Consider the following 24,210-nt stretch of genomic DNA (forward strand, 5'->3'; position numbering starts at 1 on the left):
TCCTCCTCTCCTCCTCCTCCTCCACCTTCTCCTCCTCCTCTTCCTCCTCATGCTCCTCCTCCTCCTCTCCTCCTCCTCCTCCTTCCCCTCCTCCTCCTCCTCTCCTCCTCCAACATCATGAGTCCAGCCGAGGCTCATTCTGGCTCTGGTGGATCTTCTGTGGCATTAAATCATGAAAGTGGAGCTGAAGAACGTTTTCTTTAAACCATAAAACATTAAAAAGCTTTTGGAAACGATAATCGGCACCGTGGACGTTTGAATCAGTTATTAATGGTTTATAAGCTGCAGCGTGTTCATAATGTTTGGACACGTTGTTGATCTCCGGAGGGGAATTCTTCCCTCCGCTGCGGGTCGGAGGTCAAAGGTCGGATTTGTGTCTTGTTTTGAAAACGTCTCGGCTGCAGAAATTCTCTCCCAGTTTGCAGAATTATGTTCAGTAATTAAGTTTCCCCATTTTTATTTATAATAAAAACCCTTTTTTAGGTCATTTATAAATGTGGATGCATGTATCACTGCATGTATAAAACACAATAAAAGTTTTTAAAAAACACGTGAATATATTCTACATTTTGTGGCAATAACCAAATATGAAAAGAAATAGATAAATTATAACCTATTTTATTTATATTCTGCAACACGTCTCACACGCCATCATCAAACTCTCTGTATGTGAAACTAGTTCAACAACTGACTCCAGGTGATGTTCTCAGGTGGTCGTGTTCCTTTAAAGCAGCTCTTAGCTTCAATAACTCCTCCGAGAATGAAGCGAACAATAACAACAACAACAACAACAACAACGACGACACGATTACGCAAACAGAGGGCCTCCTGGGTAACTCAATTTAAAAGCGTTGTCACGGTGACGCCACGAAGGAGACGCACTTCAGGGGAGCGAAGATATTTACTTATCGCCACGAGGACTTTGTTAATATTACTCAGCGAATAAAAGTGATATTTTTAAAATAAAAGTGTCCAAAAACACAAACTTTATTACTCCGAAACTGAAGACGGACAAGATCCGCTCCTTCCATTCTTACCTTTCACAATAAAAGCCCGAGACGTATAACATTCGCTGGAGAGTATTTTTTCATTTTTCGTCACATCCCCCCAGGTGTGTAAAGGCTTTTATTGTGAAAATATCTTACCGGCTTTGAGAGTCCAAAAGCACGCTGGTATCTTGGGAACAAGAACATCCAAATCCAAGAGACTGATGACCGGACCACTGAACAAAGACACCTGACTGACCAGGTGAGGTGAGGACCAATCAGGGCGGACGATCAAAACTGACGGGAAAACCACCAGCGGCAGGAAGTGAAGTGATATGAAACGTGATCAGCGTGATATTTAAGCAACATTTCCCCCCGTTGGAGGAAGTAGATAAAGAATAGAGGAGAGGAAGGAGGAGAGACTCAGCAGAGTCCCCATTTGGGACTCTGGTCCGTGACAGGATGAAGACCACATCTGCTTCCACTGAGGAAGGGGGGGGGGGGGGCATGGAGCTCAGCTGTGTTTACTCTGGTTTCCTTAGACAAGGAGAAGGCCGCTCGACGTGCAGGTGGAGCTCACGGTCCTCACGGCCTGCAGGTCAGGTCACCTGAAACGGGGAAATAAACAGAGGATGGATCCAGTGGTTCAGGAGGAGGGGAGAGGACAAGATGAAAGGAAAGAAGAGAGGAGACGAGGGAGGAGACGAAGGAGGAGACGAGGGAGGAGACGAGGTGGGAGATGAGGTGGGAGCTGCACCAACGCTGAGAGATGAAGGAAGATGAAAATGAGTTGATATTCAGGGGAATTAAACCGTGAAAAGCAAACGCTTCAGATCCAAAATGACAATTTCCTCCACTTAGTCATCCAAAAGAAATACGGGTTTTTGTTTTGTTAAACAACAAAAGCAGCGAATGATCAAGAGACACAAAACAACATTAAAGACGCACAAAACAACTACGACACGGGAATAGCCAGAAGAGGATACAAACAACTACAAAGAGATACAAAACAACTTCAAAGAGACACAAAGAGATACAAACAACCACAAAGAGATACAAACAACTACAAAGAGATACAAAACAACTTCAAAGAGACACAAAGAGATACAAACAACCACAAAGAGATACAAAAAACCACAAAGAGATACAAACAACTACAAAGAGATACAAAACAACTACAAAGATGCACAAAACGACAAAGATACCACAACGACGACAAGGACACACACACAACTGTGGCTCAGTGGTGAGCAGGGTCCTCCTTCAATCAGACGATCGGTGGTTCGATCCCGGCTCCGCTGGCCCACGTCGACGTGTCCTTGGGGAAGACACTTAACCCCCAAACTGTGAATGTTAGTTAGTCCTGATGTGCAGGTGGCTCCGCCCATCAGTGTGTGAATGATGTCATGTAGTGTCAAAGTGCTTTGAGTGGTCTATTTACCATCAACACAACAAAGACACAAACAACAACAAAGACACGCACAACTGAAAGAAACCCAGAAAACAAAACCTATAAAACATGAACCAAGGAGTTCTGTGGTTGGTTCCTCTGCAGCAGAGTGGGCGGGGCCTCCGTCTCACAACCCTCCCACGGTGGACTTCATCACGCCGGAGAACCCGGATCACAAACCACGTCTGACGGGTCCTCGTGCTAAAAAACGTCTGGATCGATGACAGAAATCTGCCGTGAATCTCCTGCAGTGTTTGGGCCTTTTTTCTGTCTTTCTTCTATCTTCTTCTTCTCCCCAAAAGGATGCAGGAGAATTAGAGCACGGCTTCCTCTCCTCTCTCCGAGACTCACAGACTGGAAGGATCATTAAAACCAGGGAGGAGGCGGGGGGGGGGTCATCCATCATAACCACCTCCTCCTCTAGGAGACTCTTCTCAAACACGGCGCTGCAGTAAATCGCCTCGTTTCCCTCCCGAGAGCAAAAGGCGCTTCATGTTGAAGCTGAGCCTGCAAGCCCACTCAGAGGGGGTAAAACACGCGTTGTATGCAGCATCAGGAGCATCTTCATGTTGAAGCTCAGAGCCTGCAAGCCCACTCAGAGGGGGTAAAACACAACCTGTGTTCAGCATCAGGAGCATCTTCATGTTGACGCTCAGAGCCTGCGAGCCCACTCAGAGGGAGTAAAACACGCCCTGTGTGCAGCATCAGGAGCATCTTCATGTTGACGCTCAGAGCCTGCGAGCCCACTCAGAGGGAGTAAAACACGCCCTGTGTGCAGCATCAGGAGCATCTTCATGTTGAAGCTCAGAGCCTGCAAGCCCACTCAGAGGGAGTAAAACACACCCTGTGTGCAGCATCAGGAGCATCTTCATGTTGAAGCTCAGAGCCTGCAAGCCCACTCAGAGGGAGTAAAACACACCCTGCGTGCAGCATCAGTGGTTTCATGACCTTTTCTTGATAATTGTGTTTTTATTGGGATACGGAATATGTTCCGTATCCCAATAAAAACACAATTATCAATTAAAAACAGTTTCTTTACGGTCGTTTGTTTAAAACGTTGCCCCGGTTATATTTGTGCAAATAATCTAACTTAGTTGCATTTATTGTTTTTGTGTATTTGTATGTAATAATAATTATAATAATACATTTTATTTGTATAGGGCTTTAAAGGCACTTTATACAAGCAAAAACAATATAAACAAGAGAGATGAGAACCAAAACATAAAACTAGCATCACAGGTGTAGAAAGCAGATTTAATGATTTTATCGTGTTAAGTGTTAACAATTGTTTTACTACAATGAGCTCTCGTTCGGCCAGCGGATTTAATTATTTTTATTTTCTGCACAAAAACAAACGTTTCCACTGAATTCACAGCGAGCACTCTGATGATGGAGAGAAGTGTTAATGCTTTAAAGCTTCTAGCCGTCAGCACGCAGACGTTTCCTGCATCGCTGACATTAAAAATGGAAAAGAGGGGAAAGTGACTCACATCCTCATCCAGACCGTTTCCTGCACCGAGCTCGTTCCAGAGAAATTATGACATTAAAAGACGACTTTCCACCATCTTTGGTCGTAGGAAAGTTTCTCAAGCGTGTCCTCAAAACGTCAAACCTTGAAGCGTCTGAACGTAACAGGAAACATGCTAAACTAAACATGGAAGACAAAGACTTAAGTTATGATATAAAGGTCCCTTTTTCTTTCCCTTGCATTGACGCAGGACCAAAGGAGAGCGCGGTGCAAGAGGGTCAAACTAGAAGGACCTTCACCCAGGAGACCCAGGTTACTGCCCCGCGGGAAAGTCAAAGGACCGGCAGCATTTTGATGGGCTTTAGTAGGAAAACGCAGAAAGAACGAGTGACATTTAGAAGGAAGAGGTGCAGAGCGAGTTGGCTTCAGCGTGACCTTTCACCTGCCAACAGGAAGCAGATTTACCCGCTCGACTGTCGAGTTGAAGGGAAATACGACGAATTAAAATAAGAGATCGAAGTAACATTTGACTAAAAAGCAGCTCAACGTGGCGGAAAAAACACGATGAAGTACATTAACACCAATCAATCCCTCAAATGAGGAAGAGTAACCTCCTGAGACTCACCTGTGTGTGTTTGTGTGTGTGTGTGTGTGTGTGTGACGAAAGAGACCTGGACTGGCTTTCAGGAAGGAAAGTGTATGAAAAGGTTTTGGAGAAGAAAGTGGAAAAGAGTTCAGTGGTGAGAATGAGTCACGATCGGAGAGCAGCTTGTTTTATGCTGCAGGAGGAACCAGGCGGGTGGAGTTTGTTCAGAGGCTATCGGGGCCTTCTAGTAAATATGTTTATTCATTTATTTACATCCCTAACAGGGAATTTGTTTTGCAATTTCTGTCTAGCACAAATTTTAATTTATTTTATTAAATTATTTTATATATACACGTTATATTTTAATTTCTGCATTTTTTAAGATTCTCTTATTACATTTTTTTTACACATTTAAATAATTGTTGGAGGGCGATTTAAGATTTTATAAATAACTGTCTCACTCTTTGGGTATTTAAAAAGCCCCAAAAACCATAAAGTTCAGAGAATTAAGCTTTATGACGACACAGAATATCATAAATATAATTTAAGGAAGAAATAAAATCTCACATTAGGAATCTGAAAATATATATATAAATGTGTAGGTTAAGGCCGGTGATTCAGGTGGTGGAATAAACAAAAACAAATAAACATTCGTCCTATTAATTTATCATCAGTGTGTCTCGATCTTTTGGTTAGTGACTAAATTGGCGCCTCCCTTTCAAAATAAGAGCCCATCTGGAGATGAAAGGCAGATGACGATGTTATTAAGTGATAAATGTTATTTAAGTTATTGGCAGCCTGAGAATAATTATATAAAAACGTGATTGATCCCCACAAAATAAAATAGAGCCGACTAAGAGTTAGTGACACGAGTTCTGCTGCTTGTTAATCTGAGGTACATTAAATTAAGATAAACAAACGGAACAATAATATAAAACACAACAAATATATAAATGCAATAAACGACCAAAAAAAACAGACCAGATACGTGAATAAAAAAGATCAATCAAGTGTTTTTTTTTAATGTTGATGAAACATTAATATTTGAGTAATTTATTCAAATCTGTCTTGTAAAACTGAAATAACTGTTCTTAATATGATGGTATTTTCAAAATAAAACGGTGAACCCTTTTTAATTCTAACATATATACATATATTTTGAGCTCCTCCTTTTCCTTTTGTGCATTGCAGTGTGTGTGTGTGTGTGTGTATTTTCTCCAGCCTGTTCATGATCAGTGTTAGTGGCTGCTGCCCTCTGCTGGTGAGCCGCGTCCACTACACGAGTACAGAATGAATCAACACATACATATATTATTATTATTATATTTCACAACAATATATATATATATATATATATATATATATATATATATATTCATAATTCATTGTTGTGAAATATAATATTATCTAGTTTTAGGTTTCTGTAAAGAACAAATACTTTTCGATCTTCAGGCGTCGAGAAATATTTAAAATAAAACAATCGGAGAAGTTAACGGTTTAAAGTTTTTACAATATTTGTAAACGTTTCATGTTTTCCGTGACACGAAGCAGAAATGCAGAGATTAGTGCCAAACTATGAAGTTTTATATTAAAAACAAAATTAATTATTATTAATCAATTAGTTGTTTACCCTATAAGTGTCAACAAAAATCCTGTTTTGTGTACTAAAAGATATTCAGTTCGCCGTTGAGTGAAGAAATATTTTAACATTTCAACAAGTTTGAATCAGAAAATAGACATAAAAAAAAATGAAAAATACAGATTGTTTTCAACTAATTAATCATCACAGCTCTGAACTTGAAAGTTGTTTTCAAAAGTCTAAGAAATATATAAAAAAAAAGTTTAGCAATAATAACAGAAAAAATTTATTACATTTTACAAAAAAAAAAAGAGGATGAACTGAACGCTTACTTCACATAATTTATTTGTATCACAATAAAAATGCATAGAATACATACATATATACATACACACACACATATATATATATATATGTGTGTATGTATGTGTATATATATACACACATATATATATATATACACACACAAACACATATATATATATATACACACACACACATATATATACACATACATATATATACACACACACACATATATATATACATACACATTATATATATATATATATACACACGTATATATATATATATATATGTGTGTATATATATATATATATATATATATATGTATATACATATACACACATATATATATGTATATATATACATATATATATATATATGTATATACATATATATATACACACATATATATATGTATATATATATATACATATATATACATGTGTATATATATACATATACATACATATATACATATATATGTATATGTATATATATACACATATGTATATGTATATGTATATATATATATATATATATATATATATACACATACATACATATACACACACGCATACAAACCAGCAAAATACAACTTTATTGACATAATCAAGTCATCCTCGGTATTAAAAAAGAAAGCGATCCCACTCAACATGATGAAGGAGAATCTTACAAACAAACAAACAAACAAACAAACAAACAAACAGGCACAGATTTGGTGATAGACTCTGAATAGTGCAGGCGTGACACGTGGAGTATTAAATTACTATCTGAAGTTAAAGGCTCGTGAAAGTGGGACTATAAGGCGTTCCTTCTCTCCGGATGAAGACGTTTCACCGCAGGCCGGCGGTCACGTGACACGGTTTTTATATTCAAGCTTCTGCCTCGGAAAAAAAAAAACAACGTCAACAGAAGCTCAAACAAAAACAAACAAACGTGTGAAACAAAAAATTACAAAAGATAAAACGCGGTGACCAAAAAAAAGGTTTTAAATTCCAACATTCGAGGCGAGAGGACAGAAACGTTAAGCGGATAATCACACAATAAGTTATATATATATATATATATATATATATATATATATAAAAAAAGAAAATACGTGATTACTCGTGTTTTTAAAAAGCTTGTAAACATAATTCAAGTAGCCGCAAACGGACGCGGCGTGAACACAGCGAGTTATTATATCGGCACGTGAACCACAGTGAGGAGGAAGCATGACGCCTCTGTCCTCGTCTCCTCTGTCCTCGTCTCCTCTGTCCTCGTCTCCTCTGTCCTCGTCTCCTCGTTTAGTGTCTGGACGCTTCGACGAGCGTCCAGTGACTCAGAGGAACATCGGCGTGATTGTCTCGGAGCTTTTTGTCTTCGCGTCGTCACGACGACACAAGCGAAAACGATAAATTAGGGGCAACGTTTTTTAGGGGGGGGGGGGGGGGGCGTGGTTAAAGGTCAGCATCCCCCAACCAGCAGGGGGAGCTCTAACCGAGCGGAAGCGTCACGACCGGCCTCGGGGGTCTGACGGACTTCTTGTGTGGACATTCTGAGTGTCAATACTGAGGATCGAACCACCGGTCCGACCCCAAAAAACACACAAAGTTATACATTCATGTAACACAGACCCTCACAGAAAGATTCTCTCTCTCTCTCTCTCTCTCGCAAAGTAAAAAAGACATGAAAGCCAAACAGTAGTGAGCCGAGCAGCGACCTTCAAAAACACGACAAAGACTCTCGTTCCAAAAAAACATCCTAAAGCTTCGTCAACGGATCGTTTTTAACTCCACGAACAGACGCGTGACGTTTTGGAACAGAGGTGTGTGTGTGTGTGTGTGTAAAAGCGAGGAACCTGAAGCAGACAGCATTTGGATCGTCCGTGAAAACCGAGCCCAGACCTGCCGAGCCGGACCCACATTCCTGGGTTTTCCTTTTCCTGAAGGCAAAGTGTGCAGAGAAAAAACAAACAAAACAAAACAAACAAAGAAAACAAAGAAAACGAGGCTCTTCGTGAGGAGAAACCGGTCGAGTTCGAGAGCGAGAAACAAGTAAATACTTTTTGGGTGGAGTGTGGACGAGCAGCACCACCTGAGACTCCAGCAACTCTCAACCCGGGACGTGAAAGAGAGCGAGCCGAGCCCCGTTTGGTGTGAAGCTCGCTCGCTCGTCTTCAGGGGGACGCGTCGCAGTTCTTAGTCTCTTTATTCTATAATAATACAGCATTGAGACTCTCTCTCTCACACACACACACACACACACACACACACACACACAGACAGTGTTTACGAAGGCCATATAAATAGTTGGGATAAATATGTGCACGCAGAGAAAGGACGCGGCCACGGCGGCGTGAAGCTCGGCGGCAGTGAAGCGCGGTGAAGCTCGTCTGACGCGAGGGAGTCAGAAATACTTTGGTGGTCTCGTTTGAAACCGTCGTAACAACATCTTAACTTAAAGCTGCCAACTTCGTAACGTCACGATGAAAAACCAAAAAGTTTGGGGAAAAAACAAACATCCGTCGACTAGCACCTCAGACCGGGGCTGCTGAGCCACGCCCAGATCTGGATCATCTCCTGCGGCGTCCTCGGGTGGACGAGCATCAAGCTCTTGTAGGCGCAGGGGTTGGACCGGTACTTCTCCTCGATGTCAAAGGTCCTGAAGCCCTTGTGCTTCTCGGGGGCCAGCCCCAGCTTCCTGAGGCACATCCCCGTGTACACGTCGTCTATCGGGTAGAGCGCCACGTGCCGCGACACGCTGTGCAGGCGCGCGGCGATGTCGCCAGAGTAGAGGTACCCGCCCCCGCCCGCGTACGGCGGGTACGCCCCGGTGTACATGCTCTCCGGGATGAAGTACTTCACCTTCTTGTCCCGGTGCGGCCCGGCGTTGGTGATCACGTCGCCCACAAACAGGTCCCTGGCTTTGGGCTCCGAGAGGCCCCCCAGGAAGTCCAGGATGCGGTGGGTGTTGACGAAGACGTCGTCGTCGCCCTTGAAGATGAAGCGGGCTCCGGGGCAGCGGGTCTGGATCCACTCCAGGAACAGGACCTCCTTGACGGTCAGGTTGAAGAAGGAGTCCCGGTAATCCCACTGGATGATGTCTCTGTGGCGGACGCTCTCGTAGCGCAGCATCCCGGACAGGTTCGGGTGGTGGTCCCCGGACGTGGCGTTGCCGAGGAGGAAGACGGTGACCACCGTCCGATTGGCTATGGCGCCCGCCCGTCCCCAGGACTGGCGGATGGCCTGGCGCCGGTCGAAGTGCGGCGCCAGGGACTTGACGGCCAGGAGGAGGAACGGCGGTTCTTTACAGATGTCGGGCTGGTCCACTATGACCGGGTACGACCGGCAGTGCATGGAAATCAGGAAGTCCTTGAAGCGGACCGGTAGAGAGTTGTAGTCTTTCACCTGAGTGGTAACCCTGAAGTTAGGCTGGCAGGGGTCGGAGGTCGAATGGGTCTCGTTAAGCCAATCGGGCAGGTCCGCGGCGCTGAAGTTAGCCGCCAGGACGTGATTGTTCTGGAGGTCCAGAATCTGCTGCTGGCGGTTGCAGTAGGCCACATTGGGCACCAGCTTGGACCAGAACGGTTTGGAGGGGATGCGGACCTTGTGAAGGCCGTTCTTGTCCTGGCTGCTGTGTCGGGAGATGATGATGAAGATGAAGAAGTTGACCATCACGATCACCATCACGACGAGCTTCAGCCTCCTCCGCGCCATGGCCGCCGCCGCGCGCTGCACCGTCACCACCTGAGGCAGAAATAGAAGACGGTAAACGTGTTGTTGGGATCTGGCGCCATCTAGTGGCCAACGGACACTTTTGAACCACCTTCTCAACTGTTTCTTTTTGCCACCATCCAGCTCATCTACGGGGATCATTTGCACAAAAACACACCATTAAAATGATTGAGATGAATGTATTTTTATCTAAAGAATCCCTCGTTGGTGTGAACCCTAGTGTAAAACCTGGTGTAAAACCTGGTGTAAAACCTGGTGTGAGACCTGGCGTGAGACCTGGTGTAAAACATGGTGTGAACCTGGTGTAAAACCTGGTGTAAAACCTGGAGTAAAACATGGTGTGAACCTGGTGTAAAACATAGTGTAAAACATGGTGTAAAACATGGTGTGAACATGGTGTGAACCTGGTGTAAAACCTGGTGTAAAACCTGGTGTAAAACATGGTGTGAACCTGGTGTAAAACATGGTGTGAACCTGGTGTAAAACCTGGTGTAAAACCTGGTGTAAAACATGGTGTGAACCTGGTGTAAAACCTGGTGTAAAACCTGGTGTAAAACATAGTGTAAAACATGGTGTGAACCTGGTGTAAAACCTGGTGTAAAACCTGGTGTAAAACCTGGAGTAAAACATGGTGTGAACCTGGTGTAAAACATAGTGTAAAACATGGTGTAAAACATGGTGTGAACATGGTGTGAACCTGGTGTAAAACCTGGTGTGAGACCTGGTGTAAAACATGGTGTAAAACCTGGTGTGAAACCCTGGTGTGAAACCTGGTGTGAAACCTGGTGTAAAACATGGTTTAAAGCCTGGTGTAAAACATGGTGTGAACAGACTCCTTTTAAAGATTTTTAAGATCTATTGACTTTTGGTCACGCGCTTTCCATTTCAGGGAACTCGAGATAGTCACGGCTGCTTTTCTGGCAGGTTAGACGCGGCACCTCTGAACACCTTTCAAAACCCAGAAGACCACGGACACACAAAGTCACATAGACGCACAAACGCTTCATTTAAAAAAAAAAAAAAACGCCCAAGGGAACTTCAGAAGACATCCAATAATGACAATAACATCCGGTAATTCATGTCACATTTCCACTTGCAAGAAGAGCCCTTCGGGAGGGCGGTGCCGGCCCGGCGGCCTTAAAAGGCCATGCGTCGTTGTGGAGGAAACGATCACAATCATAAAAGTAGCAACTGAGAGTTTTGGCTGCGGTCCAAACTAAACTGCAATAAAACAATCATCCACGATGATGAATGTTCACCTGTGTGGAGCAACAGCCGGCCGGTTAGTCACCTGCCTTCTGTTTGCTTTGGTGGAACACAACGGCCCATCTTGGTGATTAAAACAAATAGTCATTAGTGGTTTTAATGCTGCATTATAAAAGAGGTTTAGTTAATAATTCATCTCTAACATCTGTTTCATGTTGCTGTGAAAACAACTGGATTCATTCTAGTTGATCACAAACACTACATTTTACTAGATTACACGTGAACGCATCATAACGTTATCATTTACCTTCACAGGACAGAAGCCTGAACGCATCACGGTGTGCCTGAACTAAACCTTCGCTCTTCCTCCTGTTGACTTAAACACCGGCTGATTGTTTACAACGTCACATTACTGAAAATCAGTCGATAACGATCGTCAGTAAAACTTGTGTAATGTGTTCGGCGGTGAGCGGTGGGGGAGGAGGGGTCCACAGTGGTCCGTTACACCACAACAATAAACAGTTCCATCAAAGCCAAATATCTCCGGATGTATTCTGTCCCTTTTTGGCCAGCGTCATTTGATCCCCCCCCCCCACACACACACACACACACACACACACACACACACACACACACACACACACACACACACACACACACACACACACACACACACACACACACACACACACACACACACACACACACACACACACACACACACACACACACACACACACACACACACACACACACACACACACACACACACACACACACACACACACACACACACACACACACACACACACACACACACACACACACACACACACACACACACACACACACACACACACACACACACACACACACACACACACACACACACACACACACACACACACACACACACACAGGTCGTTAATAACAGCTGACGGTTGAGTGGCGACAGGAAGTGAGGGGAGGGTCGACGTGCACTAAAAGAGCTCAACTGATTGATGAGCGACCGCGACGCCGCACTTAACATACCGCTCGATTTTGCAATTCTCGGGGGCGTGAACGTCAAACGCATGAAACCAATGAAACCAGCTCGTGACTGGTGAAGAGGACCAAAAGGCCCGGAGGGCTCAGCATCTGGAAGACGTTAAGGTCATCAGAGCCGGCGTGAGAAAGAGAAAAGAGAACGACAACCGGACCAGCAGCTCCGTGAGAGGCACTTGGAGCTAAATGCCGTTTGCAGGCGTGTTCACGGTGTTCACCGATTCAGTGGAGCTGAAAACGCTGTAGAAGTTGCTCCTTGACGCCGGTTATGAACACCAAACTGGACTCTACCTGTGGAGGTAAAGAGGAGAACCGACTCGTGCTTCAGCTTCCTTCCTGCTTCTGTGTGGCGTTGCTCTCTCGGCCTCCATGGCAACAACTCTGCACCGCTGCGCCCCCGTTTGCTTCCTTTCCTCCTCCCTACCCTTTGTTTACCCCCCCCCCCCCCCCCCCCCCCCCTCCCCTCCTATACCTGACATCTCCTCGTTCCCCAGCTTTCTTGTAGATTTTGCTCACATTCACGTGAGAACGGCCCGGCTCATCTCCACAGGAGGAGGACACATAATCCTGAAGGTGTATCAGTGTTACATTATAAACAAGAGACAAGCACAGACACAGCCCCCCCCCCCCTCCTAGATAAAGCTTTCCTGTACTCTGCATCCCCATACAAACAAGGAGACTTCTGGGAAATGAGTGGGTGAGGGAAGGAGGAGGGGAGATTCTAAAGGAACAACATGTTGACAAGACCAGAGCTTCCGGATGTCTAATTAAGCATCAGCAGCGCCGGCTGAACGTACGCCGACCGGCAGCAGACGGAAATGTGCTTAAAGGGCACGTTGGCAGAAATGCCCTTCAGTCAAGCCACTGACACGGGGGACATACGGGGTAAAATATGGGGGACATACGGGGTAAAATATGGGGGACATACGGGGTAAAATATGGGGGACATACGGGGTAAGTTATGGGGGACATACGGGGTAAGTTATGGGGGACATACGGGGTAAGTTATGGGGGACATACGGGGTAAGTTATGGGGGACATACGGGGGGACATACGGGGTAAGTTATGGGGGACATACGGGGTAAGTTATGGGGGACATACGGGGGACATACGGGGTAAGTTATGGGGGACATACGGGGTAAGTTATGGGGGACATACGGGGTAAGTTATGGGGGACATACGGGGGGACATACGGGGTAAGTTATGGGGGACATACGGGGTAAGTTATGGGGGACATACGGGGTAAGTTATGGGGGACATACGGGGTAAGTTATGGGGGACATACGGGGTAAGTTATGGGGGACATACAGGGGACATACGGGGTAAGTTATGGGGGACATACGGGGTGAATCTAACTGCTGCTCTGGTAGCGCTGGAAGAGACATCCAGACGGAGTCACCGAGCTGTGTGAGCCTACGGGTGATAAATAAATATATATAATATTAATGTTATGAACCCAAACACGAGGGCGTTTGATGTTCCGACGTTTGTGGGATGTCCACAACAAGTATAAAGCAGAAGTGGTGGTTATTTCTTCCATGGTGGATGGAGGAAGTTATAACGGTTTCCACTGAGATAAGCCACGCCCCCTTTCCGTACCGATTGAAGCGAATAAACCACAAATAGTCGGAATATTCGCGACGCTTTTGGTGTGAACGCAGCATAAGGTTCAACTATTTGTTCCTTTTCTTTTCTTTTAGACTCTCCGACAGAAGAAATGACTTTCAGGGATTATTTTCACCACATTAACGAGAGTTAATGCGCTCACATGTTTGCCGTGTCATCACTCTTCATATCTACACCACCAATGTGCTTATGATTTAATTGATCGCAACGTTCTCCATTGATCTCTAGCGCCTAATAACAACGGTGGCCTCAACTTGGAAGATTTTACAGTTGACAGACTTATCGACGTTCAGGAGGCAGCCGTAAATAATGGATGAGGTCAGATGTGGAGAGAAACACCAGAGAGGTGAAAACAGAACGACAACAACCATCAGACTGGCATATTGTATACCTCTTATTTCAGCTCAGCTTACTCTGATGTTATTTGGGTTATGCTGGATACGTTACAACGGTACAAAGAGTGGGAGCGACAGTTATGTGATACGCAGATTAAATCCTCTCTAGCTTTAGAGATCCATAGCTATAATACATCCAATATCAAGTGTCTCAGCTTCTTTCACTTCCAATCCACGCAGCTCAGGATGTTGATGGAATAACAAGTGGGTGAAGAACTATACAACAACCAATCAACAAGACTCATTAGTCAAACATTAGACAATTAAATCAAAGAGGAACATCCTGTATCTAAATTGAAATGTTATCCAATTATATATTAAGCAGCCTCCTCATGCAGACCTGTGATATATATATATATATATATATATATATATATATATATATATAATATCAAATGCGCAAGATCAAACTGGAGTGAAGTTATTTTAGCATGTTTTTTTAGCCTGTGGTTATCTGGATTGAGGAGGTAGATGAGATTTTTAATGGAAAGTTGTTTGAGTAGACAATATGTCCCTTGTTTTGGTTGAGGTTGTTGCATCACAAGTCAGTAAACATTTACCAGATAAATCGGGAAAAAACCCAACCGGAAATGACGAGGTTAATATTCTACATTTCTATTATACGAGCATCGACATGTTTTCCCGTTCAGCACACCGATTAAATCATTTACTGGACAATGCCAGGCTTGTGGGCCCAGTGAGGCCTCTCACCTGAGTGGGGGAGGGGTGTGAGACGGGGTCAAACCAGGCCCTCTCCCACACAGCCGGGTTTCACTACCAACAGTTTATCTTTATTGTCTCTCTAAGGATTTTCAATGAAATCACCTGAAGCCTGAAATAAATTAAAGTAGCTCTTTTGCAGCTATAATATCAACATGTTGGCATTAGCCCTCTTCCACCACTGGTATTGATCGATGACACTGGGTGCATGTGCTGACCTCGTCTTCTGCTTGGGAGGGTGAAAAGCTCCCAGAACGCCGTTGCTTTAAATCCACCGGCAGTTAGAGCGCACGCATACCGCGACCGCCCCCGGCGACGCGTTTAACGGTGCGAGTGCACATCTCACCTGTACGGGTTAGACGGCCTCCTCAGGCTCCGTGTCGTCTCGGTGTCTCCTCTCAGCGCTCTTACCCCATATTTAGCTCCGCCCTCTGGGGGAACAGCAGCCAATGGGTGGTGGGGGGGGGGGGGAGAGCGCCAAAACCTGAAAAAAACAAGAGAAAAAGACTTTGTCAATAGCTCGCGGGAAATTACGAAAGAAAAACATTAGCGAAACACAAGTTGAAAAGCAAATATGTACGTAAGAGAGAGAGAGACGTAGCACCGGAGAACAGGACGTGCAAGGAACCTCTAATTAACAAACAGTCAATGTAGTCAACAGTTCTTCAAAGGCGAGGGCCGAGGGTGAAGTATTTGAAGTGTAAAGTTAACGCTAGCGGCTTTAGAGGACCTCCACGCGGTCACATGACTTCACCGCTAAGCTAAAAAGGAGGACTTGTGTTCTAGTGAGGACGCTTAGACGTCTCCTTTAGACGTCTCCTTTAGGCATCTCCGTCTCCTTGAAGCGTCTCCTTTAGACGCGTAAAAGCTTCTTAAGTCACCAGAGGGGCGTTCACTGACCTGTTTTATGTCAGAGAACCAAGCGTTAAAATACCTTCCTCTTCCACCTGATTTTAAACAAACAAAAACCACATGAAGAAGAAACGCATCAACTTCCAGACGAGGGAACCGGAAGAGCAGAAAAGGTTTTAGGACTCATTCCAGCAGCTCTAAATAATCTAGAAACTACCGGGGGGGGGGGTTAACAATACTATGAAGCCAATAAACCACCCCCCCACTCCCCATACTAAACCAGGCTTCTCATTTACATGATGTCAAAGAAACCAGATTACTGCAGGAACCAGACCGGAGCCTGGCTATTTAAGTGCATGTAAACATCCCGACTGACAGCCACACACACACCCCCTGCCCACACACACACACACACGCTCCAGGTGGAGTAAAAGGCAAAAAGGTTTCTCCAGAACATTCAAAAGTCTCGGAGTCTCGACCGCCGGCCTGTGCACAACGCCCCCCTTCTCCAAGACTAGAAGTGCGTCTCCGTCGTGAAGGTCCCGTTTCAAAAGGACTCCTTTGTGACAACGTTTAAAATGATGAAACGCCTCCACGCAGCAGAAGCTCTGTGGTTCGTGCACTCGACGTGGAAACCGGGGGGGGCGGGGCCGAGCTCAGAGGAGAGGAACAACATTCGGGTGCACGACGCGGCCCGGTGAGCTTTTATTTTTAAAGTCTCGACTGCAAAAAAAAAATCCCTTTTGTCCGTTTACCACGCTGCTTAACGCCAACGTCAGACTGTCGATGATCAATAAAACACCAGAAATAAAAACACCAGACTAAAAACAACAACATCATTTGCCAAAGACACAGATGTGGAACGCTGCCTCTATCCACACGGCCCCGTGTTAATCATTAAGCCGGCGGTTTAGATACCGGGGGTCAGCAGATAACAGGGGCATACCACCTCTGGCTGTGTGTGGCGTTAACGTACAAAACCCGACCGTGAAATATTCACTTAAAGATTACCCAAAAAGCCCAGCGCGTTAAAGAGAAAAGGAGCAGAAGAGTTAATCAACAATGTAAATGTGTGTAACGCCGTGTACTCAAAGGAGGCCACGCTCTGTTTGAGCTTCTTCCTTCAGTCCGTTTGACTTTGAATGTCACAGGGTTCTTTCTCTCGGAGCGTTTCCGGTAACGCTTTTTTTTTTTTTTTTAACGTTGCCCCTCCTGCACATCGCCGACGGCGTCCACTCGCTTCAGTCACGGCACGCTGAACTACGCCACTTAAGACACGCCACTTAAGACACGCCTCCTTTTTCAGGGCCGTTTATAGCACATTTTATTTTAATTAGCGTGCATCGTGGCCACAGCTCTTAAAATAAATACATAATTGAAGTGGGTTAATCTTCTTTTTTTTTTACATAAGTGAAGGCCGATATAATCGTTTGCAATTCTCTTTGCCGATCCCGACTTTATAAGAACCGATTAAACTGTTCTGAAGTCAGTGGATACGTCATGTAGGCGTGGTTATTTGCGTAAGAACACACAATTAAAATGATTAGTAAACTTTTGTATTTTCATTTCAGTATTTACTTTAAAAGAAATAAAAATTAAAAAAAACATCTTGGCATTGGTAGTTTTAATAATGTGTTTGGAAGTTAAACAGATCATAAATCCAGCTCTAAAATCTATTTTATATTGCTGTGAAAACATCTAATAAAAAAAACAACGTTATTTAATCAAGTTTCTGATATGAGAGCAGTCGCATTGCCAGAATACCCACATCGGCTCTCACACCTCCCTCGAAGAATGAATGCCAGATGTCAGCGTGTGACACCCTCGGGTGGTGTTTGTGGTCCGTCTCACCGCCGCCGGGCCCTCGCGGTCCCAACGCCGCGACCACAGGAAACAATAGCCGGGCTCAAGGTCCAGTTCACGGCCGAGAACACAACCGATGAAGCACAACCGGCTGCTCTGTTCACCTTCAGTCATTTACAAATACTGTATGCAAACAGGCTATAAAAACACAGTGTGTCGAGGTGTGTCCTCTGCACACACACGCACACACACACACACACACACACACACACACACACACTGCCGAGTGCTCTGTTGTGCGACGGCAGATAAAAGAGGCCGCATGCAGACAAGTGTCCACCGCTGAGGTCACATCAGGTCTCTGGACAAAGTTCAACATCAAGTGTTTTGACCACTTATCTGCGGTCGCTTCCTCGTGACTTAAAAGTCTGGCCTGACATCATCATCATCATCATCATCCTCATGCACCTGTGTACATTACAACTACCACAGAGATATTTCTGAGGCCTACTTGACACTGAAGAGCATGAGAGCGAGTTACCGCGTGGGGGAATGTGGGTCCAATAGCGGGACGGTGCGAATAACCTCGGAGAGAGGGAGAGAGAGAGAGAGAGAGAGAGAGAGAGAGACTGTGACGTCTGAGCCGGGAGTCGCCCGACGAATGTCGACGGTATCCCCCAAAAAGGAGGCGGAAGGTCCCACTTCAGCCATTACAGCTGGTCTCACTCAGGTGGGCTTTTTATTCTCTTTAGTCGGACACAACAAGGTTGAACCTGGAACGTAATCCTGTTGTTTTGTTCTCTGAATCATGGACGTGTACCTCTAAAACCAAAGCATCAGCTGGCAATAATCCCAACACACACACACACACACACACACACACACACACACACACACACACACTTTAAATAGAATGGAATTTGTAATTATCAACAAATACTTGTCACTCCGACTGGGCACGCTAAAGGTCACCTCTCTCTTTGGCGCGACTCGTTCACTCACACTCAAAGTAATCTAAATTTAAAGGTGTGTGTGTGTGTGTGTGTGTGTGTCTGGGCGTTAATGCGTGACGTGAAACACGACACGTTTAATCCAGACACGTGACCGGATGAGCAGAGACATTGTGTACATATCTCAGGCTGCAGAATGAAGCGTGTACTTTTGTACACGCTTTGTACTGATTGTGCTCAACAATATAGAACAAACAGTCAGGATTATGACTAATGGCTTTTAAAACTTAATGGCTTTTATTAAATAACCTCATCCGTTTACCCTAAACCAGTCTGTGGTCATATGGGAAATAACTGCATGTCCCAGCTGCTCAGAATAATCCATCATTAGGAAATTATTATGATAAAACTGGCTCACTTTAACAACATTATCTTTCATTTGGAGTCGACATGCAAAAACGTATTAAAAAAGGTCCTCGCGTACCACAAAAGCAGAACAATAATAAACGTTGCACTCTATTCAGTGGCTCTCTTCCTCTAGACTTCAACGCATTAAATTGGGGAAACGCCACAGGTCTGCGCTGTCGTCTTAAAACCGAATACGGGCTCCGCCCACAAAGAGCAGCCGGTGAGCGATCAATACTCAATCACCGGGCAGTCAGCGGCGGTGAGACGGCGCCGATTGATCCGCTTTGTTAATCTCGGCATGCGACATTATTCTCCTTCAGGCGTTCCCCGAGTTCCTCCACAGCTCCGCTTTACTGCTTTTCATACTTTCAAGTGGACGGAAGCTGAAGCTGTGGCCGATGTGGTCGTTGCCTTCAAGTGAAGCATTGCTCATTGCAACTAATGGCTTTAAGTGACAGGAAGGCCAAGAAATAACCAGCCTGAGTGCATCTGAAACTAGAAGCATCCGCCTGGGCAGCTCGCACGCCTCCCAGTGCAGTTTACATCTTTATCTTTCCAAAGAGAAATCAATTAATCATTTGATCCGATCAGACATTTGTGTAAAAGTGTCAGAATTAGAATACGAGTTCTCGGCTTATGGCCGAACGCGTGTTTCATGAGGTGGCGGTGACCTTTGACCTCCGTGTTTGGATCCCAACCAATATTGGCAGTTTTACTAAAGGTTGGACATTTATATCAGTGATAATTATTATTATGGTAGCCTCCTAAGAAAAATATTCAAATATGTAAAATTGGCATTAAATTATCATTGCCAAAATTGTGTGATAGATAAGTCAAAATAAAAAAAATCCACTTCCTGTTAAGTTGTAAATCTCTGGAGGCCGAGGGGTGAGGGGAGAGCCCAGGCCTGCAGAGCATGTTGGAAGCTGCACGTCTAGGAGGTGGAGGACATCGAGCACCTCTGGAAGCTGGCATGGACCTCGCATACCTGACGTGGTTCTCCGCAGGAACCTGCTTGAACCCAAGCCGCTTGGCGCCATCTCAACGCCTCCAGCCACAGAACCAGAGGGGGGGGGGGGGCGCAGCTCACCAGACGGCGTGGAGACGGGGTGGAGAACCAGGGCGCATGTCCCTGGGTGTGGTTCCACTTTGAGAATGCAGAAACTGGAATTCTTTGGCATTTGTGCTTGAAAAATGCCAAAAAAAAATTTAAATTATATTATCAAAATGGATCAATTGATTATTTCATCGTCGATTAAACAGTCCAATAGTCTCAGCTGACTGCAGGTTCAACAGTGCACTGAATACCTTTTGGTTTTGGTACTTTTGGTCAGACTAAACAAGACGTTTTTATTTATTTATATATATATATATATATATATATATATATATATATATATATATATATATATATATATATATATTTTTTTTTTAATGGATCTCGGAAAACAACCATCAGCAGGCCAAGCACTTAATAAAAAAAACAGCATCTGCGTCTGACTTTGGAAAATACACATTTGAGTTCAGACTCATTATTAGTCATAAAAGGATAAAAGAAAAAAGAAAACAATTTTTTTTTTTTTAACCATTTCCTACGTCATTCGTTGACGTTCTTCTTTTGGGAGGAAGAACTCGTGACCAGGAAGTGCGTTACGAATAAGCCGGTTCACAGTTGTGGTACTGTGAACCGACTTATTCATCCGCTCTGTGAAACGTGCATTCAGGGGCCATCTTCAAAGCACGGCGCTTTGACTCTGTTGCGCAACAAGAGTGTGACCAGTTATTTGGAGGTTTTTCCTCTGAATTAAAGTTAAGCTAGAACCTGTTGTGTTGAGATTAGGGCTCCACGATAGCAATATATAATGCGATATGAATAAAAATTGAGGAATATTCATCCTTTGCGGACTATATTTTAAGCTTATTTGGCTCAATCTGTTGCGCTTTGGGAGCAAAGTTAAGAGGTTAGATGAACAATGTGGTGCTCTAGTTCATGAAGACAACGGTTGTGTAAATGGTGCCACGCCCACAAAAGGAAACCAACACCGAGAGGACTCACGGGAGCCGGTTTGGAGAAACCGGCTCCCGGTACAACTGAACAATAATCAACACCCACCTGCTAACTTGCTCATCAGCTCCCAAGAGCCTCTTTTGTTGCTGGATTCGGTCGGTGAGCCAACTTAAAAGTTGGATGCGATAAGGAGCTCGGGTCAACCCGCCAGGTAAACCCAGAGGCTCTGTGGTCTACGAGGGACCGCGTGCGACAGGCTCCCCAAACAGGACGGCGCAGATTTTATGTGTCAACGCGAACGACGACTATGTGGTTTTGTAGCACAGACCCGATGGGACTTGCCCATAATTAGCGGCACCGCCGGGGCGGATCCAGATCTCCCGTTTGGGATGCGCTAAATTTACTGACCTTGAAATGAGAGGAAGGGCCAGAACTTTGAATCAGCTGCAGCCCTCGAGCCAAAACCTCATTGCACACTTCATAAAAACTACATTTCTTCAACTAGCCTGGAACTAATGCTTTCTGCTAATAAGACAAGCGTGTTCATTTAACAGACAACCGCCTTTAACATTTGTTTTTCTTGCAGAAGAAACGCCGTATGTAGACGCATGGTATTACTCATCGCCAGAAACCGTTAGTCAGCCACTGTCGGGAATGTGCACGGAATAGTAATGGGTCATTTAGACCAAAAAGTCCTTTATGTAATAAGAAGAAGAAAGGGTCACCGGTTTTGATTAAATCAACAGGTGAATGCACATCCCGTGACGGTCAGCGTGTCCTTGAGCAGGAAACTAGAGCTCGAGGCTGCTCGCTGCAGGCCTGGAGGAGCAAACGGCTAAAAGAAAGCACTCTCCATGGAGCGGGGAGGGTATCGGCTATTTATGCAGAGTGCTGGCAGAGTCCGGATGGAGAGCAGCTTTTAGATGCCCCGGGAGACTCCGTCAGACCATTTGGCAAACTGCACCTTTTCTGCATTTTTAAATATATTTAAAAAATCATCAAAGAACACAGCGAACAACAGTTTATTGTGCTCAGGGTGGGGTCAAGAAGTATTAAATAATTAATGAAAGATGACACCAAACACCTCTCACACCCACAAACGTGTTGGGTTTAACTTCCTCTATACGACATGACCCATCAAAAGACGGTCCTGCTGGTATCCAGGCTGCTCGCCACGCAGGGCCGGGACCAGACTCAGATAAACAAAGATTAGCCACATCAGAGAGTCACAGGAACTTCTCAGGGAGGCAACACGTTTCTTCCCACGACTTGCAACCACGATGTGCAGAACAGAAGGGTGTGTGTAAAAAAAACAACATATGAATCCAGGATAAGATATCTGCGATTCACGTGGTATGCGATGCAAAAACCTGAGCACGAAACACACCAAATACGGCAATCTCCATATTATAAAATCTCAAAATAGCTCAAATTTGCATTCAGCTGGATGGAGGCTACTCATCTAAAGTGTGGGTTTGGACTTTTCTGTCTAAACATAGCAGGACTCTCAACAGTGCTCACACACACACACACACACACACACACACACACACACACACACACACACACACACACACACACACACACACACACACACACACACACACACACACACACACACACACACACACACACACACACACACACACACACACACACACACACACACACACACACACACACACACACACACACACACACACACACACACACACACACACACACACACACACACACACACACACACACACACACACACACACACACACACACACACACACACACACACACACACACACACACACACACACACACACACACACACACACACACACACACACACACACACACACACACACACACCTGTGCAGAAACTCTGGAAAATATTGCTCATGTGATTAAAAACTTTTATCTTGGAGAGCATTTATGGCATCAGAGAGAGCAGATTACTAGGTCTCGAAGAGGAAGAAATGTAGGTTAAATAAAGAGGCAGCCAACAGGCCGACAGAAGCACTTATAAGAAAATATTCTCTCGGTTATCTTTGTCAAATATTGGACTTGCATTGCCCTGCTTTTCTACCTCAAACATGTATTATTTGTTTGTATTGAAGTCTCTACGGTTTCACAAACGGAAGTATTGATCAAAAAACTAACAATAAGTTAAATGGTGGTGGATTTTTCCATTATGGAGATAATTTACTCTCTAAAGATAAATTAAAAAAAATACAGGATTTATGAGAAGAAAGAACAGAACAACATCATGTTACTATTCACCCCTTTTAAAAGTATTAATTATATAATAATGCAGAAGGACCTTATGAGTTATGCTTACTTTATTTAAACGGGGTGTGTCCCATCTGTTATGGAATAATAAAACAATTCATATGAATGATTATCACTTGGTGAGCGTGTACACCGACAGGGCAGCAACTAATGATTCACGTGTTGGTTATATATTTATTTATTCTTATAAACTAATCTATCGTTTAGTAAAAAAAAAAAAAAAAAATTAAATAAATGCCCGTAAAATAAAAATATATATATATATTTTTTAAGTTTAAAACAACAAAATATAAAGCTGCGTTTAGCTCATTTTAAAACACGTTTTACTCGTTTGTTTTCCTTCTTTTAACGTAGGAAACGTAACAAAGGTGAGCGCAAGATAATGACACGCACGTTCACCTTTTTAACTCGTAATAAATCCGCTGACGTGACGTCACCGGGTTAACTTACTGAGGGCGGCTGGACGGTCGCTCGCGATAAGAACCGGCGTGGGGGGGTTGGAGAGGGGGGGTGGGGGGGTGGTTATCTCCTTTTAAAGTCCTCACAAGAAAAACTTCCTCCGGGGGGTTAAACCCACTTGTTTTTTCAACCGTCCCTCGTCGCCCCAAAAATGGCGGAAAAGTTTAATAAATCCATGCGACTTCTTCTTCTTCTTCTTCTTTCGTCTTCTTCTCCCCAAGCAGCCAGAGGAAACCCGTCGCGTCGTCCACCCCCCCGGTGAGAGCCTCCTCTCCCCGTGTTTCACTGCGTCTCCGACCGGGAAGCCTCGCCGTTAAAAGGACCGTCTTCTTCTTTCAACCGTCACGACGGTGTCGACGCGGCGG

The 24,210-nt window shown here is 44.4% G+C and overlaps 1 protein-coding gene across 3 annotated transcripts; it reads right to left on the reverse strand.

Moving 5' to 3' along the window:
- Positions 1-7,742: 7,742 nt before the first annotated feature.
- b3gnt2b (UDP-GlcNAc:betaGal beta-1,3-N-acetylglucosaminyltransferase 2b) lies at positions 7,743-24,198 on the reverse strand. 3 transcript variants are annotated; one of them, XM_034551618.1, is made up of 4 exons: positions 23,837-23,917; positions 17,703-20,281; positions 15,429-15,566; positions 7,795-10,103 (listed from the first exon to the last, which is right to left on the reverse strand). In XM_034551618.1, the coding sequence occupies exon 4, from the start codon at positions 10,071-10,073 to the stop codon at positions 8,886-8,888; it is 1,188 nt and encodes a 395-aa protein (XP_034407509.1). In that variant the 5' UTR covers positions 10,074-10,103; positions 15,429-15,566; positions 17,703-20,281; positions 23,837-23,917; the 3' UTR covers positions 7,795-8,885. The 3 variants fall into 3 exon arrangements, with proteins under 3 accessions (XP_034407510.1, XP_034407509.1, XP_034407511.1); XM_034551619.1 differs by lacking the exon at positions 23,837-23,917 and having other exon boundaries at positions 7,743-10,103; positions 20,084-20,438; XM_034551620.1 differs by lacking the exon at positions 17,703-20,281 and having other exon boundaries at positions 23,837-24,198.
- Positions 24,199-24,210: the final 12 nt, after the last annotated feature.

Source organism: Cyclopterus lumpus, chromosome 15 (genome assembly GCF_009769545.1).
Source record: "Cyclopterus lumpus isolate fCycLum1 chromosome 15, fCycLum1.pri, whole genome shotgun sequence".
NCBI lineage: Eukaryota > Metazoa > Chordata > Actinopteri > Perciformes > Cyclopteridae > Cyclopterus > Cyclopterus lumpus.